Source organism: Sturnus vulgaris, chromosome 22 (assembly GCF_052056855.1).
Source record: "Sturnus vulgaris isolate bStuVul1 chromosome 22, bStuVul1.hap1, whole genome shotgun sequence".
NCBI lineage: Eukaryota > Metazoa > Chordata > Aves > Passeriformes > Sturnidae > Sturnus > Sturnus vulgaris.
The window spans coordinates 1958-21378 of NC_142264.1; the positions used below are offsets into that span (position 1 = coordinate 1958).

The 19421-nt window shown below is 47.7% G+C and overlaps 2 protein-coding genes and 1 long non-coding RNA gene across 18 annotated transcripts in view; 1 reads left to right on the forward strand and 2 right to left on the reverse strand.

Annotated features, from left to right (window-relative positions):
- Positions 1 to 5036: 5036 nt before the first annotated feature.
- On the reverse strand, positions 5037 to 11691 carry LOC148221391 (nucleolar pre-ribosomal-associated protein 1-like). Of its 13 annotated transcripts, none has more exons than XM_088177691.1 (6): positions 9089 to 11605; positions 8312 to 8450; positions 7410 to 7603; positions 7077 to 7181; positions 6102 to 6218; positions 5037 to 5237 (listed from the first exon to the last, which is right to left on the reverse strand). In XM_088177691.1, exons 1-3 carry the CDS (start codon positions 9302 to 9304, stop codon positions 7470 to 7472), a joined length of 489 nt encoding a protein of 162 aa, XP_088033817.1. In that variant the 5' UTR covers positions 9305 to 11605; the 3' UTR covers positions 5037 to 5237; positions 6102 to 6218; positions 7077 to 7181; positions 7410 to 7469. The 13 variants fall into 13 exon arrangements, 12 of the variants coding, with proteins under 12 accessions (XP_088033817.1, XP_088033812.1, XP_088033808.1 ...); XM_088177686.1 differs by having other exon boundaries at positions 6593 to 7181; XM_088177694.1 differs by lacking the exon at positions 5037 to 5237 and having other exon boundaries at positions 5968 to 7181; positions 9089 to 9205; positions 9299 to 9405; positions 11301 to 11691.
- A 3308-nt stretch (positions 11692 to 14999) lies between these two features.
- Positions 15000 to 17022, reverse strand: LOC148221392 (uncharacterized). Its single transcript, XR_015808057.1, has 3 exons — positions 16919 to 17022; positions 15564 to 15675; positions 15000 to 15137 (listed from the first exon to the last, which is right to left on the reverse strand). It is a non-coding gene; the product is annotated as an uncharacterized LOC148221392 (long non-coding RNA).
- The window catches only part of GARNL3 (GTPase activating Rap/RanGAP domain like 3), a 29920-nt gene continuing 27487 nt past the window's right edge, over positions 16989 to 19421 (forward strand). For 2 of the 4 annotated variants that reach the window (XM_014880051.2, XM_088177472.1), the window contains exon 1: positions 16989 to 17294. In XM_014880051.2, coding sequence (XP_014735537.2) covers positions 17239 to 17294 — 56 coding nt within the window. In that variant the 5' untranslated portion in view covers positions 16989 to 17238. Of the gene's footprint in view, positions 17295 to 17544; positions 17662 to 19421 lie in introns of those variants that run through there. The other 2 variants (XM_088177471.1, XM_088177473.1) reach the window with 2 other exon arrangements.

Genomic DNA, 19421 nt, shown 5'->3' on the forward strand with positions numbered 1-19421 from the left:
CACGTGGATTCCGGGGGGATTTTCTCGAGGATTTCGGGAGGATTTTCCCGGAGATACCGGGTGGATTTTCTCGGGGATTCCGGGAGGATTTTCCCGAGTATTCCGGGGGGGTTTTCTCGGGGATTCCGTGGGGATTTCCCCGGGGATTCCGGGGGGATTTTCCCGAGTATTCCGGGAGGATTTTGTCGGGGATTTCCGGGGGATTTTCTCGTGGATTCCGGGCGATTTTCCCGAGGAATTCCAGGGGGATTTTCTCGGGGATTCCGAGGGGATTTTCTCGGGGATTCCCGGGGGATTTTCTCGGGGATTCCGGGGGAATTTTCCCGGGTATTCCGGGGGGATTTTCCGGGGATTCCGGGGGAATTTTCCAGGGGATTCGGGGCCGATTTTCGCGGGGATTCTGGGGGGATTTTCCCTGGGATTGCGGGGGGATTTTCCCTGGTAATTCCAGGGGATTTTCCCGGGGATCTCGGGGTGAGTATCCCGGGGATTCGGGGGGCATTTTCCCGGGGATTCCGGGGGGATTTTGTCGGGGATTCCGGGGGGATTTTCCAGGGGATTCCGGGGGGATTTTCCCGGGGATTCCGGGCGGATTTTCTCGTGGATTCCGGGAGGATTTTCCCGGGGAATTCCGAGGGATTTTCAGGGGAATCCGGGGGGATTTTCTCGGGGATTCCGGGGGGATTTTCTCGGGGATTCAGGGGGGATTTTCCAGGGGATTCCGGGGGGATTTTCTCGGGGATTCCGGGGAGATTTTCTCGCGTATTCCCGGGGCATTTTCCGGGAGATTCCAGGGGGATTTTATCGGGGATTCCGGGGGGATTATCCAGGGGATTCCGGGGGGATTATCCAGGGGATTCCGGGGGGTTTTTCCAGGGGATTCCGGGGGGATTTTCCCGAGTATTCCGGGGGGAATTTTTCGGGGGATTCCGGAGGGATTTTCCCGGGGTATCCAGGGTGATTTTACGAGGAATTCCGGGGGGATTTTCCCGAGTGTTCCGGGGGGATTTTCTCGGTGATTCCGGGGAGATTTTCTCGGGGATTCCGAGATTATTTTCCCTGGGAATTCATGGGGATATTCGCGGGGATTCCGGGGGGATATTCGCGGGGATTCCGGGGGATTTTCTCGGGGATTCCGGGAGGATTTTCCCGAGTATTCCGGGGGGATTTTCACGTGGATTCCGGGGGGATTTTCCCGAGTATTTCGGGGGGTTTTCTCGGGGATTCCGGGGAGATTTTCTGGGGGATTCCGGGGGGATTTTCCCGAGTATTCCGGGAGGATTTTGTCGGGGATTTCCGGGGGATTTTCTCGTGGATTCCGGGACGATTTTCCCGAGGAATTCCGGGGGGATTTTCTCGGGGATTCCGGGGGGATTTTCTCGGGGATTCCCGGGGGATTTTCCCGGGGAATTCCGGGGGGATTTTCTCGGGGATTCCGGGGGAATCTTCCAGGGGATTCGGGGGGATTTTCTCGGGGATTCCGGGAAGATTATCCCGGGGATTTCGGGGAGATTTTCTGGGGGATTCCTGGGGGATTTTCTCGGGGATAGCGGACGGATTATCACGGGGATTCCGGGATGAGTTTCTCGGGGAATTCCGGGGGATTTTCTCGGGGATTCCGGGGGGATTTTCCCGGGGATTCCCGGGGATTTTCTCTCGGATTTTTTTCCCCAATTTTTCAAGCATTTTTTCCCGCAATTTTCGTGGATTTTTCCCAAATTTTCCCCATTTCTCACTGATTTTTTTCCCCATTTCTCAATGATTTTTGCCCCAATTTATCAAAGATTTTTTTCCCCATTTCTCACTGATGTTTTTCCCCATTTTCCCCCCATTTCTCACTGATTTTTATCCCCCATTTTTCAATGATTTTTGCCCATTTCTCTCTGATTTTTTCCCCATTTCACCATGATGTTTTCCCCATTTCTCACTGATTTTTCCGTTGATTTTTCATGGATTTTTCCACCCATTTTTCGTGGATTTTTTCCCCATTTTTCCCCATTTCTCACTGATTTTTTTCCCCCATTTCTCACTCCTTTTTCCCCATTTTTCCCCATTTCTCACTGATTTTTTTCCGCCATTTTTCATGGATGTTTCCCCCAATTTTCATGGATATTTCCTGATTTTCCCCCCCATTTCTCACTGATATTTGCCCCCATTTCTCTCTGAATTATTCCCCCCATTTTTCATGCATTTTCCCGCCCATTAATCACTGATTTTTTCCCCATTTCTCACCGACTTTTCCCCCCATTTCTCACTGATTTTTATCCCCCACTTCTGACTGATTTTTCCCAATTTTTCGTTGATCTTTTTCCCCATTCCTCACCGATTTTTCCCCCATTTCTCTCTGATTTTTCCATCATTTTTCATGGTTTTTCCCCCCCATTTCTCACTGATTTTACCCCATTTCTCACTGATTTTATTAATGTTTGTATTTCTATTTCTAATTATGTTTATATTTATATTTATATTTATTATTATTGTTTTGCATGTTTATGTTTATGTTTATGTTTATGTTTATGTTTATGTTTATATCTATGCAGGTTAACGTTTGTGCATGTTTATGTCTATGTTTATATTTATGCATATTTATTTTTATGCCGGCGAACGCGGGCAGGCGTTTTATGTAGACGCCTATCCGCCGGGGTCCTAGAGAGGCCGCCATCTTGAGCGTGTCGGGACTCTCAAAATGGCGCCTCGGACGGCACCCCGGCTGACCTGCCAAAAATGGCGGCAGAAAGGGCGGGAAAAAATCAGGACCCCGGTGTGTAGGCATAAGATGCCTGATTACATCGCCGACGCCGATCCGCTCGCCGCCAATTTTCCCTGTTGTTTCAGAGTGTGCCGACAACGGCCGCGCGGTCCGCGGTGCCGCGGGCGTGAGGGCGCGGCGGGCGCGGGCAGGCGTTTTATGTAGACGCCTATCCGCCGGGGGTCCTAGAGAGGCCGCCATCTTGAGTGTGTCCGCACTCTCAAAATGGCGGCTCGGGCGGCACCCCGTCTGACTTGCCAAAAATGGCGGCAGAAAAGGGCGGGAAAAAATCAGGACCCCGGTGTGTAGGCATAAGATGCCTGATTACATCGCCGACGCCGATCCGCTCGCCGCCAATTTTCCCGGACGTTTCAGAGCGTGCCGACAACGGCCGCGCGGTCCGCGGTGCCGCGGGCGTGAGGGCGCCGGCGAGCGCGGACAGGCGTTTTATGTAAACGCCTATCCACCGGGGTCCTAGAGAGGCCGCCATCTTGAGCGCTGCCGCAGGGCTGGGTCCCGGCCCGCGGGCCCTTCCGCCATCCTGAGAGGGGCACGGTGCAGTACCCGCCCGTGTCCACACGGCGGCAGCACTGCCGCCCAACTCAGCCCGGCACTGCCGCCCTGTCAGGGACAGCCAGAGAAGGGAGAGAGTTCCAAGCACCAGAGTCCCCACCCGTCATAAAATCCTCTCAATGAACGCCCCAAAAAAACCCCGACCCAAACTAAAAATGCCCTGCCTCTGACCAAATGAAAAAAAAAAACCTTTTATATATAGAAATCATCTATTTTTTAATATTTAATTTATAGTCATAATCTATACCTATTTCATATATTCAATTTAATTGCTATTCTATTTATCATATATACAATATTATTTTATTATTCATTATATACATAGATTTATATTACTAATGTTATTTCTATTTTATCTATATCCGTCTATATTTGTAGGTTCATAGTTTTTAATATTATTTCTTTAAAAGCTCTGCCTCTAACCAAATAGAAACAAAAAACTCGATTATTTTAAATTCTATTTGAATATATTTTTCTATTTAGTTTTCATATTTATATCTGTAGATTTATATGTCTATATTGTGTATTCTATATTTATATACTATTTAATGTAGTTTTTACTAGTATATTAATATACTATATGCTATTTACATTCTATTATAACATACTATTTAATATAACATATTAAAATCTATAAATTATTTATATTACATACTACATACATGTATTTTATATTTATATTTATTTCTATAGATTTATACTTACATATATATATGCATATATAGTTATAATAATTTTATGTCAGTATCTATTTTTGCATATTTGTATATTTTTGCCTATATTATTTATATTATTTATTAAAAACCCTCCTCTAACCAAATAAAAAACAATAAAACATTCCTTTTAAAGTCTAAATATTTATATATTTCTATTTTCATAACAAAATATAATGTAATGTAATATATTTATATATTGGTTTCTTATATTTGCTTCTATATTTTTATTCTTTATCTTTTCTTTTCTATTTACAGTATCTATAAAAAAACCCTACCTCTATCCAAACACAAACCAATAAAACATTCCTTTTAGACTATATTTAGCTGTTTTTTAAGGTTCTGTTTTTCATGCATTCTACACCCACCCCTCCCTCTCAATGTTCTGGCACCCACCATGACCCCCCCCCATGCCCGACTCACCTGCTCCTCCAGCGCAGCCCGGCTCCCTCTCCCAGGGACCTTGGGGTGCCCCAAACCACGTCGGAGCCCCCCTCAGCCTTTTTTCCTCACCCCAAAGAAGGCACAGAACGACTCCAACTGCCCTGGACAGCAGCAGGGCACTTGACTGCAACCCCTCCCATGTGTCCATCCCACAGAAAGTGACTCTGCTGACACCAGAAAAGGGAGGGCAACCCCCACAAGGGCTGAAGTTCCTCCCCAGCCCTGCAGACACAGGGGACAAGGGGCAGAAAGGAGGAGGGGCAGCAGAGAGGACAAGGGAAGAAAATTAACATCAAGGTGCACGATGAAATGGAACCCCCCCTAAAAAAAAAAAAAGAAGAAGAAAAATGAAAACGAAAAATAACCAAAAAACGAAAAGAAATCCCTGGCATGCTGGATGGGCAGCACAAGAGGGAGGGATTAAAAATGAACAGGGACAGTGTCCTGGTTTTGGGCAAATTTGGGGGAAAACCTCCAGAAGGAGCCCCCAGACAGCAAACCCCACGACTCCTCCCCCCCACCCCACCGGGTTCGGGAAGAATTTCCTCGGAGAAGAGTGGGAGAAAAAAACCTCTTTATTTAACAAGCAAGACACTCCCCAGCACAGGGAAAAAAGACAACACCAGCTGACAAAAAACTCTTTCACCGTTCTGAAGGGATGACGAGTTCAGTCTCTCTGGCGAGTGGTCGCCCAGTTATCAGTCTCTGGCGCTTGGGAATGGCTGCTGCAGGTGACAGAGTGTAGACTCCCGGTGTTTCTTGGGGTTTCCCAGGTCCCCGTCCGGAACAGGTTCAGATGGTATCCAGGAGAGGGAGGGGACGGGGTGGAAGAGAAAACAGTCCAGGGAAAAAGTTGGACTGCCTAGCTGAACTAACTAATAAGAAAAAAGCAAGGGCAAAGCGAAGGAAAGAAAAAGAGGCAGAAGCGAGCAAGCAGGCAAGCAAGCAGGCAAGCAAGCAAGCAAGCAGGCAAGCAGGCAAGCAAGCAAACCGAGCTAAAACCTCTCCTAAACTTAGACCATGGGGGAGGTGAGCCGGCTGATAACAAGACAAAACAAAGCTTCACTCTCAGAGTCAGTCCTGGAAGCACAGGACATAATACCAAACATAATCAGGACACATGATTGGAGATAGAAACACCATAACATCACCCTAGGACAGACAGTGACCGGGACACAAGGATCCCACGGGAAACAACGGCACAGGGAGCACCACAGAGGCACAGAGAAGGACGGAGAAAAGACAGAGAGTGCCAAACACACAGCAAGGACTGAGGGGTACCATGACAAAGAGGGAACCCAGGAGCCAGAGAGGAAGCGAGCACAGCCCGTGCGGGGCGGGCAAAGACGGGCAAGGAGCAGCACAGGCACGGAGACAGAGAGGCACGGCCAGCAGGACAGAGGCTCACCAGGAGAGGGGCACAGGAAGGGAGGAGCACCGGGCAGCGCTCCTTTAGGACAAGAATATTCACACACACAAGCAATTCCCTCATTTGCACCTCATTTTTATTTCACACCCCCCCCCCCCAATAAAAAATTCAGCTCATAGCACAGGCAGCTCTGGCTTTTCCCTGCACAGTATTTCTACCAAGGAACTGGGCACAGCACGCGGTCGCGAGTCACCTGAATCAATCCTGATTTACATTTCAAAGCTTCTCCTTCTGGCACTGCACCTTCTCAGACCCGGGCTGCCATGTTCCACTCCCCTCATGGCCACATTCAAGAACAACTGTTGCCATTCTGCAGAGAATTCCCAATACGGCTCACGTATTATCAGTGGGCAGAAAACGCTTTGGGCTTCAGTTCCACCTCTCACCTGTTCCACGTGGAGGGAGGACAGGCATTTGTCACACATCACAGCAGCAGTGATGGATCAAGGCTTTTTTTTTTTTTTTTTTTTTTTGATTGAATAAAAGGGTAAGAAAAAACAAACCAGGTCTCATACAAATGTCTTGAAACACCATTAAAGCTTTTTAAACCCAAGGAGACCATCGTGATTCCTGACTTCAGTCTTCTATCCATACTGGTTTTGGCATCATGAAATCAATCAGAGTCTTTAAAGAAATACTAAATCATCATGACTAAACCCCGGGCTCCTGGTCATTTGCACTTACAGCCCCTTGTAGGAAGCTCTCCAGCCTTTTTTCCCCATCCTACGTTGGACAGAGGATGGCTGTGAACCGCACGCCTCCGCACAAACAGTCCTGCCGGTTCCTCAAAAAGTTTAAAATGCCTGTGATAAAAATGATAGAAAGTAATACTGCCTCTCAGACTGTTCAAGAAATGGGAAGTTGGACTTTCAATGTCCCACTGAGAGATGCCGAATAAAAGCTTCCCCATGAGCTCGCACAGAGTAGTAACATTTCTTGGATGAAACTAAACTAAGATTTTTTTTTTTGACCAAACAAGATAGGTCTGTATGAGAACAGCTCAGGAGGCTTTCAGGGCTCGCAGTGATGCTGGCAGAGCACAGAACGTTAAAGATGAAGTCTTAACTCCCTGAATTAATGCCCTGTGGTAGCCAAATCTTTTTGCAAAGACACATAAGACTTGCTTCTCCTTGTTTCCGAGTTCCCAAGCCATCCTGTAATTCGTCACCTGCACTAGTGCAGACCAATCTGCCGTGGGCAAGGAACAGATCCGGCTCCTGAGCTCCAAGCCACGTGTCCCCGATGGAAACCCAAGTCAGGAATACAAAAACACCTGTGGAAGAAAGACGAGAGAAAAATCAGAAGACACAGATATTCTTCTATTCCCACACAGAAATACCGAGCCAAGCTGTTTACCTCTGGGACTCTGTTTTAAAACAGCTCCCCAGCTCTGTTCCTAGATGGAACGCGTGGAGTGGCTTTGCCCGTGCAAAGCCAATGAGCCTCCTCACAAGAAGGAACAAACCAGTTTCCTGCTAAATCAGACACCTGGAAATCTCACCTGTCACATGCTGTCATGGACCAGCAAGAGGGATCAGCATCCAGGCCCACGTGGACTTGTTCATTCCTGGCTTCTAATGCAGCAGGGACAACAGCACTGAAGGGAAATGATCATGTCTTCATTTAAAGAGAACCCAACTTCTTCATCAAAGCCATCACTGTCCTCGATCAGGACATCCACCATATCCAGGACATCTAATAAGTGAAGAAAAACATCAAAGCAAGAATCCAGACTAACAGGAAAAACAACAGACGTAGAATGCAACACTCCAGGAATACAAGGCATCTTTTTAATTCTTTTTAATTAAAAAAAAATAAAAAATAAAAAAAAGGATGAAAGCCACATTTGTCACGCAATACAACTTTAAGTGCAACCCCTAAATTACAGCTGAACCTTCACTCTGCCTTTCAATGCTGCTGTCCAGCACGGAGCAGCTGTGGCTGCTCCTGGATCCCTGGATGTGTCCAAAGCCAGGCTGGACACTGGGGCTTGGAGCAGCCCGGGCTACTGAAAGGTGTCCCTGTTCATGGCAGGGCTGGAACTGGATGAGATTTAAGGAGCCTTGCCGGCCAAACCACTCTGGGATTCCATGACTCTGTCAACAGTCCCAGGCAGAAGGGCTAGATTTCCATTTGAGTTCAAAAACGCTGCTGCAAGAGCATGAAGAGAGATTTCAAATACCGTTCAAGTGGCACAGCCACGGCAGAAATTACTTTCAGAGGTAAAGCGGCAACTTGGCAATTCCACTTCGACTTCTGATACCAAGAACACGTGGAGAGCTGAATCCTGGAGGGCCCTTACTTAACAGGATTGCCAGAGTTATCCATCCCCAGTTTGCTGATTAGGGCTAGAAAGTGTATCCCCAAGTCATGGAGTTGGGATGTTGACAGGTTACCACATACCATCAATGTGAGAGACGGGGATGCTGACGTTATCAGAGTCCTGTTTAAACAGAGCCACCTGGAGCGTGCTGGCTGCCTGAACCAGGTCTGCTGCCTTGTCAGTGTAGGGACAGGGGTTGGCCACCAGCTTCAGCAGGATCTGTCAGCAAAGGTGGGGAGAAAGGTAAGTGCACCTGCTGGCTGGCAAGTGCAGGGGAACCACACGGTACTGAGAACGACCACGTGCTGAAAGCTGGGCAGCTTTTATGAGGACAACTTCCATAGCACTTCTGCAGGATTCTGTCTACAGTTCCTGCTCTACAGGCCACACTGATGGAAAAACAAAAACCCACCACAACTTGGCACCTAGATTGCGACCACACACCGAGTACCTGGGCAGACCACAGTGGAGGCAAAGCACTGGGCATTCAACATCCTGAAGAGTAAACAGCAAGTGTCACCTTTCCTTGTCAAGGACCACCATCTACTGAGCTCTGATAATGTTGGCACCTAAAGAGGAGATCAAAGCTACCCACACCTACACCACTCTACACTTACACCAACAATGCTGTAATAACAGCTGATCTTTTTGGATTTCATTTTCCTACAAATCATTTGGCTGCCCTCCCACTGAACACAAGAAGGATGCCACCTCCGTATAAAGAATCCCAAACAAGGCTTTTCTCAGAATTCATTCGCTGGTCTTTGACAGGTTTCTCAACAATAGCAACAAGACCTCCAGTTTCCACTAACACTATTCTTTGCATTTTTTTATCCAGCTGATTTGAACACCGTTACCTTTTCCAAAAACTGAATCACTGCTTCCTTCTGGTCTTCTTTTGTATTATCCAAGTGCTCCAGCCAAATTGAAAGCTCCTTCCACGTGTCCTCAAACGCTCCACTGTCACGTAAAACCTGTCCAGGAAACAAAGGAGGAGGTGTGTAAATAAACCTCAAAACACCTAAAATACAAAACCCCGAGGGATGCAGATCTTTTTCTATAGTTACCTTCATGCTTCCTTCTTTTAGGAACGAAAAGAAGAGCAGGTTGATGAGGAGTCGTATCTGCCGCTCTCCTCACCCTCAGTTCAAGAGGCTCACTAGGGGGACTTCAGCTGCATAGTGGACAATAAAAATCCTACTTCTGTAATTTCTGGAAAGCAGGTTATACTGCTTTCAGAGAGCCGTACAGCTTTCTATCATCACAGGCAGTTAAAAAAAAAAAAAAGCACCTTCAAAATAGCCTGTAGGGGAGTTTTAGAAAACTACCGATGAAACAGAGGAAAATCATTGCTAAATTAAACCTGAATCAGGCTACTTGTACTTAAAGCAATCAGGCAGAGGGATGAACAGTCACATAAATGAGCAGTGGGCTGTGACCACAGCAAGGTCCAGAGAGAAGTGCAAGTTGCTGGGGGTGGTGAGGAAGACCAACAAGTCCCACACCCTAGAGACAGGCTTTGACGTGCCTAGAAACTTCCCCCCGCTTTCCTGCTCTCCAAATTCAGGCCCTGACTGCGAGCACCCAAACTCGGTGACCCCGAGCTCCAGCTCTACAAGCAAGAAAGGAGGAGGGAGAAGAGGAAGGAATCCGAGTGACACCAGGGTTCAGCTCCCTCCCCCTAAGGCCCAGCAAGAGAGGAAACCTTGCCCAGCTTCCCGACCCTGGCACCTACGTTGGACGACTGCAATTACACAGGATGAATCTGTGCCTTTGCTCCTCTCCACACATCAAATACAAGGAAGCCATCACAACTCATTTGTTCTACAGTTACTCCGTGTACAACACCAGCAGCTCTAAAAACAACTGCTGCTCACATCAATCTGACAGGGTAATTCTTTTAAAGCAAGAAAACATGAAGGAAAAAGGATTCATTATAATATAAGCGACTATTTTTGGCAGGGTCTGGAAACAGAAATGCACCTGCAGCTCTCACAAAACCGGGCAGGAACAGAATGTGAAATCCAAAAACGAGCCTTCAGTTACATGGCACTGTGCAGAAAAGTAAGTCCTTACCATCTATTCTTAGCAGCCTTTCTGCTGACGGAACTGCCCCAACTTCCCTGTTCCTGCTTTCCCTTCAGAGAAAATGCAAAGGACTGAAGTGGAAAGTGGACACAGGAACAAGTCAAGCAGTCCATGTTCCCACCTGGCAAAAGAATCCAAAACCATCAGAAAAACGGCACATTTTGAGCAGCTTTCGGTTGAGACATTCATTGCTGGGAGACCAAGTGAACCTGCCTTTAATCCCTTGCAAAGATCAAGGGCAACTAAACCCGAATTCAGTCACTGTAACTGGATTTTTTTCTTGGCAGGACAGTCTGCTTGCATTTATTCCTTATTCCTAGGGGTAAATCTCTACCCCTCCTTAGGTAACTAAAGGATGTCCTCTTTGAATAAGGTGCTAAAAACAGCAGCCTCTGGTGTCTGGTGGACTTCGAGCTGACCAGCTTTTTCTCAAAAGTCAAATAACTAATTTAAATATGCGGAGGGGGATGCTAATTTTCAAGACAAAAAGTCCTCCTTGCATCAAAGCTGGTATCAGACAATAACAGAGAGGACTACTCTGCAGGGCCAGAGGAAACCGGAGAAGACTTATGAAAGGCTAGAGTGCTGAAGTACAGATTAAAGAAACGCTGATAAAAAGTAAAAATCCAAAGCAATATCTTCTTGATCAATGTCAAGACCTTTGCAGGCACCAACTGCACTGATTTATTACAGTATCAGAATTCATTCAGCCTCGGGGGGGTGCGTAAACACGACAGACATTTTCTTTGCTCTTTCATCAACTGCTGCAGTGAAGTCCGTTCACAGCATTGATTTCTGTCAAATATTTCGTTACTAGCCGGTTATCTGACAGCAAATTTCAACAAGAGGCACAGGAAAGGAGACTGGTGACCACACAATCCTGCAGCAAAGGCAACTGCTTCAAGAAAAAATCGTACAATCCTGAAATTTCAGGCCAGTGGGATAGAGTGAATATCCTGATATTTCAATTCCAAAGCTTACCTTAATGGTCTCGGGCTCCGGGGCTTGGAGGGGGGGTCGGTTCGGAAGGGCCGCCTCCGGAGGAGGGGATCCCGGGGGGAGTCAGGGGCCCGGGGAGGGGGGCGAGGCGGAGGGAGAGGAAAAAGAGGAAGATGAGGAGGAGGAAGAAGGGGGAGAGGGTTTGAGAGGAGGGGAAGCCCAAATCCGTGCTGTGTGCGGAGCTCCGACAGCACGCTGCAGCCCGCAGCTCAGTGTGAGCACGGGGCAGAGGAGGCGATTTCTGGGCATTCAATCACCCTGAGGCGGGCCCGGCACCGCCCCTGCAGCACCGTCCCCAGCACAGCTCGGTACCGCTCCGGGATCACCCGGCCCCGCCCCCGGTGCCGCCCGGGACCACTGGGGACCGCCCCTAAAGCACCGCCCCGGCCCCGCCCGGTCCCGTCCCCGGGACCTCCGTGCCCCGCCTCGCCAAGCCCCGGCTCCGCCCCGAGCCTGCCCGGGCTGCGCCGGGACCATCGCTGGCGGCCCCGCCCTTCTCCCCCGGGCCGAAGCGGGCTGAAGGAGATGTCCGCACGATTGGAAACGCCGCCGAAAATCGCACCCGTGGGATCGGTGTCGGCGTCGTGCGCAGGCATCCCACTAGAGCGAGCGGGCTCCTTGCTGTGCCACCCTCCTTTTGCAGCCAGAGTTAGAAGGTCGGGGAGCGACACCCGAGCCGCCATCTTGGGAGAGGCAGGCGCGCAGTACCGCGCTCTGCCCACAGGGTGGCGCTTGGGAGACAGGCAAGGGATGGAATCAAGGAGTGTCCCAATCCTTGAGGAAATCCCCCTGAATGAACGCCCCAAAAAACCCCGACCAGAACTGAGAAACCTCCTGCCTCTGTATGAGTGCAAAGGGTGTGCAAGGAGTGTGCAAATAGTGTGCATTAGCAATCGATCGGCAGGCATTGGCAATCGACCGCCGATCTAATCGAACGGCAGGCATTAGCAATCGATCGCCGATCTAATCGATCAGCAGGCGCGATCAATCGATCGCCGATACAATCGATCGGCAGGCATTAGCAATCGATGGCCGATATGATCGATCGGCAGGCATTAGCAATCGATGGCCGATATAATCGATCGGCAGGCGCGATCAATCGATCGCCGATATAATCGATCGGCAGGCATTAGCAATCGAACGCCGATATAATCGATCGGCAGGCGCGATCAATCGATCGCCGATCGAATCGATCGGCAGGCATTAGCAATCGATCGCCGATCTAATCGATCGGCAGGCATTAGCAATCGAACGCCGATATAATCGATTGGCAGGCGCGATCAAATCGATCGCCGATATAATCGATCGGCAGGCGCGATCAATCGATCGCCGATCTAATCGATCGGCAGGCATTAGCAATCGATCGCCGATATAATCGATCGGTAGTCGCGATCAATCGATCGCCGATCTAATCCATAGGCATGCATTAGCTATCGATCACCGATCTGATTTTTCCCGCCATTTTTCATTGATTTTTTCCCCATTTCTCTCTGATATTTCCCCCCATTTTTCATGCATTTTCCCCCCATTTCTCACTGATTTTTTCCCCAATTTTTCATGCATTTTTTCCCCCGCAATTTTCGTGGATTTTTTCCCAAATTTTCCCCATTTCTCACTGATTTGTTTTCCCCCATTTCTCAATGATTTTTTTTTCCCAATTTATCAAAGATTTTTCCCCATTTCTCACTGATTTTTTTCCCCATTTTCCCCCCATTTCTCACTGATTTTTGCCCCCATTTCTCACTGATTTTTCCCCATTTCTCACTGGTTTTTTCCCCATTTCACCATGATGTTTTCCCCATTTCTCACTGATTTTCCCCCCATTTTTCATGGATTTTCCCCCCTATTTTTCGTGGATTTTTCCCCCATTTTTCCCCGTCTCTCACAGATTTTTCCCCCCATTTCTCATGGATATTTCCCCCAGTTTTCATGGATATTTCCCGATTTTCCCCCCCATTTCTCACTGATTTTTGGCCCCAATTCTCTCTGACTTTTCCCCCCATTTTTCATGCATTTTTCCCCCCATTTCTCACTGATTTATTCCCCATTTCTCACTGATCTTTTCCCCAATTTTTCAAGCATTTTTTCCCGCAATTTTCGTGGATTTTTTCCTGATTTTTCCTCATTTCTCACTGATTTTTCCCCATTTCTCACTGATTTTTCCCCATTTCACACTGATTTTTTCCCCATTTCACCATGATGTTTTCCCCATTTCTCACTGATTTTTTTCCCCATTTCTTAATGATTTTTTCCCCATTTCTCACTGATTTTTACCCCCCATTTCTCACTGATTTTTACCCCCATTTCTCTCTGATTTTTTCCGCATTTCACCATGATGTTTTCCCCATTTCTCACTGATTTTTTCCCCCCACTTTTCATGGATTTTTCCACCCATTTTTCGTGGATTTTTTCCCCATTTTCCCCCATTTTTCACTGATTTTTTCCCCCATTTATCACTGCTTTTTTCCCCATTTTTCCCCATTTCTCACTGATTTTTTTCCGCCGTTTTTCATGGATTTTCCCCCCAATTTTCATGGATATTTCCTGATTTTCCCCCCCATTTCTCACTGATTTTGCCCCCATTTCTCTCTGATTTTTCCCCCCATTTTTCATGGATGTTTCCCGATTTTCCCCCCCATTTCTCACTGATTTTTGCCCCCATTTCTCTCTGAATTTTTCCCCCCATTTTTCATGCATTTTCCCGCCCATTAATCACTGATTTTCTCCCCATTTATCACTGATTTTTGCCCCCATTTATCACTTATTTTTTCCCACAGCATCGGCCACCACAGCACGAGCGACAACAGCTCGCTCTGTTCCCGCCATTGCCCATGGATTGTTTGCCTGTTTTCCATGGATTTTTTCCCCATTTCTCACTGATATTTTTCCACCCATTTCTCATGGATTTTTCCCCATTTCTCCCCCATTACTCACTGATTTTTTCCCCCCATTTCTCACTGAATATTCCCACTCAATTTCTTCCATAGCCCTCTGCTTCCCAGAGGTGGTGCTTTAGAAAAGTCCCTCCAGCATGGGAAGGTGCTTTTGGCTCCAGACACATTCCCAGTCCTTGGGAGCAGCTGGACCTGTGCTGTCCCCAGCAGGTGAAGCAGAGGTGCCCTCCCTCCCTCCCTCTCTCCCCTGCTGCGCTTTGGCTTTTTGAGGAGGGTCTGAGGGAGTTCTTTGTCATTCCAGGACAAAATAACCCTGGTCCCACTAAAAGCAGAAAGAATCATTTTATCCTTGTTTTTGGATACACATATTGTGTTTTCTGCTGGAATCCCAGTCACAGACCCCAGATCAATGTGCAGTTTAAGGGCTTACACCTTGACCAGGACAATTTCCTGTCTCTTACCATGGAAAATAGGGGAAGACTCAGACTGGACTGGAGCCAGAACCCAGAATGGGGAAAGTGAGGAAGCGTGCTCAGCACAAGCAGAAATGCACTTTTATTGAGTGCCAACAACTCAGTTTTGTGATAGAGGGAGGGTTAAAGAAAATAAAGTAAAGAGAGAGAGAGAAAGAGGGAGATAGGGAATAGCTACCGACAGACGAGATGGATGTCCTCGTGGTCTGGTCCAATAGATACCGGGGTTCTCGTGGTTCCAGCCAGTAGACTCCGGTGTCCTCGTGGTCCCTGCCAATAGACACGTCTTCTGTGGGGAGATCTCAAAGGCTTCTCCAGAGGGTCGCTTTCTTACAGTCCTTTTCCAAAGCGAGTGGCATCTGGCCAAGAGGTGTGGAGATTTATGGGCCATTGTGAGGTGCTCAAGACAGAACATGCAGTGGTGCTCCGAGAAGCAGCTGTAGGTGCAGTACCTGTTCGAAGGCATTGTACCATAGCAGCACGGCAAGCACAGCGCACCAGCAAACAGTCCCTTGGCCAGCAGCCACCTGGACCAGGCCAGAACTCCTGTCCAGAAGTGAGTGGGTGGGGGGTCCTCGGGATAGTCTCTATCCTCGCAATGGTCATGAGGTGTATGAGGGAACTCCGGACCGACTCTTACACTGGGCAAAGGGGATTAGATGGAGAAAAATGCCTTCATGGAAGAGGTTTTCTCCCGTGCAGATCAGGCACGAGGCAGGAAGTGAACTTTTGAAATCAGCTGCTCTGCCTCCAGGAAACGTCACTCACATCCTCATGAATGACACGACCCGTGCCCACTGCTCACGATCCACCTAACTAAAATCGAGAGTTGGTTTGGGTTTGAGGACTTGAAATAACTTTGAAACAAAAGAAATCACCTTTTTCTTCTCTCTTTCTTTCAGATGCTGGACTTGGCTCTGTGGGTGTGTGCTGAGCTCTTGCTGCAGGGGACTGTCAGCCCTGAATGGCCGTGAGTTTGTGTTCTTCTCACTAGGCAATCAGAAATAATTTCAGTATAATTAGAAATTTTAGAAATATTCAGCTAAAAATTTCACCTCTATCCCCCTAAGTTTTCCCAGTTTTTTCCAGCTAGGAGCTGCACAGAAGTCAGGCAGGGGAAATGACATCAAAATAAAATGACGTCAAAATAAGACTATAAATATATTTGTATAAACATATAATATGAACAAATATAAGTAACAAATCTATATAAAATATATAGTATATAATATATATCCTTAAAAAGGAGGCACAACTGGGCTTTCCCCCCAATTTAAACCGTAGGATGATGAAAATACAGGAGTTACCCTCAATTCAAAGCCATAAAAGAGCATTGTCAAGGTTCTCCTTTTCCATTTGAACTGGAAAAAAATGGAAAATGGGGATTCCCTATCAGTTGATATCCCTGACATCATGGAAAAAGCAGGGTTTTCTTCAATTGATACCATTAAAATTGCAGGGAAGGAGATTCCCCTCAATTTAAACACAGACAATTATGGAAAAGAAAATGTTTTCCCTCAACTTAAAATTATTTTTTCCTAATAATGCAGGAAATCTTCCAGACCCAACCTGCCACCACTTAGAAACCCAGGTGCTGTTTGAGTGCCAGCTGCCTGCTCCAAACTGCCATCAGGAAACTGGGAGGGTGTTTTTTCTTTCGCAGGGAAATAGGTCACTGTGTCACGGTCCATGGTCCAGGGACTGTGCCTCTGCCTGCTAAAATTCCGAACGGATCAAGATTTCTGTCAGACCCAAGCTGCCACCACTTAGAAGCCCGGCTGCCTTTGGAGTGACAAACGCCTCCTCCAAACTGGTATCAGGAAAGTGGGACGGTGAGTTTTGCTTCACAGGGAAAAGGGTCACCCTTCGTGTCAGGGTTAGGGGGTGGTGCCGGGATATTGGGTTAGGGTTAGGGGTGGTTCCGGGGGAGTGTGAGGGTTAGGGGTGGTGCCGGGGGCTGGCTTTTCTCAGTATTAAGTACAGTGCTGTGTAGATGTGTCTTGTAGCCCTTTGCCTTTCATCTGGCAGGCAAGTCACCATGCAAGCTCACTTTCAGTCATAGAGTGTAAGTGGAAATCATTGTGGTGCGGCGTCCGGACTTGAGAGCGGTATTCCGCAGCAAATCTGACCTATCCGCTTGGCCGTCTTGGAACTGATTAGTTTCTGCTACTCGCAGGCATATCGAATACTTTCCATGGGAAACTCTCAGCAGATGTCTGAAACGACGTTTTACCTTGACGTTTACAAAGCCGGCATTCGGGAGGGGCGATGCTGGCTAAGGTCCCTCCCCTCACAGGGGCGAAGGACCCGTTCGCTCTCCTCGCGGGACTGCAGCTCCCGGTGGCTCGCAGCCCGGGACTACAACTCCCGGCGGGCCGTGCCGGCGGCGCAGTGGCCGACGCGGCGGATGAGTGGTTGGCGGGCCGGGGCGGACGCGCGGGGCTGTGCGCCGGGGTAGCGGGATGTGCGCGGGCAGCTGCCGGCGCCTCTCCCGCTCGGGACGGAGCCGCGGGAGCGACGCTGGAGGGGTGAAGCCTCCGTCCGGCCGCCTTCATGGAGCTGAGCAGCGCGGAAGGGGCGTCCACCCGGTTCCTCGGCCTCACTCAGCGGTACCGGAGGCGGGGGCTAATCTCTGGTGGGGCGGGGCACGGCGCGCTGCCGACCGGCGATGGCGGAGAGGGAGGCGGTGCTTTGCTTCCGCGGACCGGTGTCCGGACGGGCTCCCGCGGTGTGGGCCGGCTGGCCCTCGGGCTGGCGGAGCAGCAGGAGCCCCCGAGCTGCAGCCCCTCCCTCGGGCTGCTGCAGGTGGTGCGGGCGGAGTCGGTTTCGCAGCGTATTCAGCGTTGCGTTCGTGCAAGCAGATAGCCGTGGAATATCGCTGGAATTACACGATGGCTGACTGCGTTAGGACTTGTGACTCTTTCTTAAATGAAAAGAGGTTGACCGATACTGACAAGTAAATGGTACAAGTAAATGGTAAGGTGAATGGCAAGCCCGAGGGGCATGCAGGTTGTGTCCTTCTGATCACACAGGTGCAATCTGCAAACTCGCCCCCTTCTGCCACGACCCTCCCCACCCCCAAGTAAAGTGCTTTCCATTGTCCAGCGTCTGAAAGACAAAACTTGTGATTTGACGCTAGGATCCTAAAAATGTCTGCGTTTAGATTAGCAAATACGATTAATTGCGCTTCGTTGTTCAGCTTTCGGGACTGTTTTGTAGGAGCTTCTGTTGAAACGGGAGGAAGCTAGTCCTCTCTCCATCGTTACTGTTCATTTATACAACTGCACCTGTGTTTCCAGACAAATGGGAAAGGGAGGTGGAGCATACTGTGCAGATGCTGTACAGATGCATGCAAGCCGGTTAGTTATATTCATGTGAATAGAGGTGCATCTGCATTTAAATACTTAGTCATGTAAGTAAATTATAAATTATTAAGCCCAACCAATCTGAGGCACTGATGAACTATCCTCTTCAGTGCTGGCAGTTCATATTAATAGGATGAAAATTATTCTAGAGGTATCATAACTGGAGCAGCCATTTTCCGTGTATAGATCAGGACCGAGGAAGGATGTAATTCAATGCAGAAATTTAATATGAACAGTTGATTTTAGTCACAGTGTACTTTTTAAATTAGCAGATGGGATATGTCAGAGAGTTGAGTACAAATCTTGGTGGTAACCGATAATGGAGAGCCAAAGAGGTATGCAGGCTAACGTTCGTTAGGAAGTATATGTGCTTATGCAAATAGTGTGATAATGTGAATCTTACCTGTGCCTAAATTGAAGCTAAGATGCTAATTTTTACGGGGTTGTCTCTGTAGCATTTATGCTCGTGTGAGATTCTGCTTTAATTACTAGATATGAAGCAGGTGACGTCTGATATAAAGTAGTTAGGTTGAGAAAAAGCAGAGATTAACTCTTGGGTATAATTCTGATTTTTAAAAGGACCGCTGGTGTGTTTGAAGGTTAGGTATGTTTTAGGTAGTTTGAGTTGGGACACAAATGGGAATATTGATGTTAAAGCAGTCTTGTTTTAACCATTAGCTCAGATATACTCCTGTTTTTTTAATTATTGAGAGCCCTGTCAGAAAAATGCTTCTGATACCAAAGGGTGCAGTTTGTGGCAAGACAGTCTGTGTCTTCAAATTATTGGAATGCAGTTTGTGAAGAAGTGGTGCGTAATGTGATACGATGGTAGGAGGTCGGTAATGCAGGTGGATTTTGCATTTTGCGTTCTAGGATTACTTTTGTTTGCTATCTTTAGGTTAACGTGGTGAAGGGAAGCCCCTGAAATGCTGTTGTTTCCTTATGCTCTTAAAGTAACACTTTCGTTTCTCATTGTGTGTAGGCTGAAAAAATCAGTAGTGACCTACTAAGTGTGATCTTACTGAGTTGTACAATACAGTTGTCCTCTTTGAGGCATTAAGTTTACATTTTGAACATGGTTATAAGCCACTACCCGCTTTGGAACTCTGATTGCATCACACCTAAGTATTTAATTTAATCATAGCTTTTGCTTCCAGTCAGGACATGGACATATCCTTTGGGAGTAATGTGAAAGCCAGACTACAATGGCTGCTAGAGATTATGCATGCCATAAGAATTGTTCCCTGCAGCAATGAGTTTATATGCTGTGAACCTTGTTCAACAGAAATTACATTGTTTTAACAGCAGGTTATAGCATTGCAGGAAATGTAAGGCTAATTGACTTGTGTACACTGAAGAAGCCTTTCTATT

Excerpts from the sequence above, each read along its gene's own strand:
- LOC148221391 (XM_088177691.1), bottom strand. The coding sequence starts at position 9,304 with ATGAAGGTAACTATAGAAAAAGATCTGCATCCCTCGGGGTTTTGTATT. Across the intron at positions 8,451-9,088 it reads TGATTCAGTTTTTGGAAAAG|ATCCTGCTGAAGCTGGTGGC; the intron begins GTAACGGTGTTC and ends CTTTGCTGACAG. Across the intron at positions 7,604-8,311 it reads CCCCGTCTCTCACATTGATG|ATGTCCTGGATATGGTGGAT; the intron begins GTATGTGGTAAC and ends TTCACTTATTAG.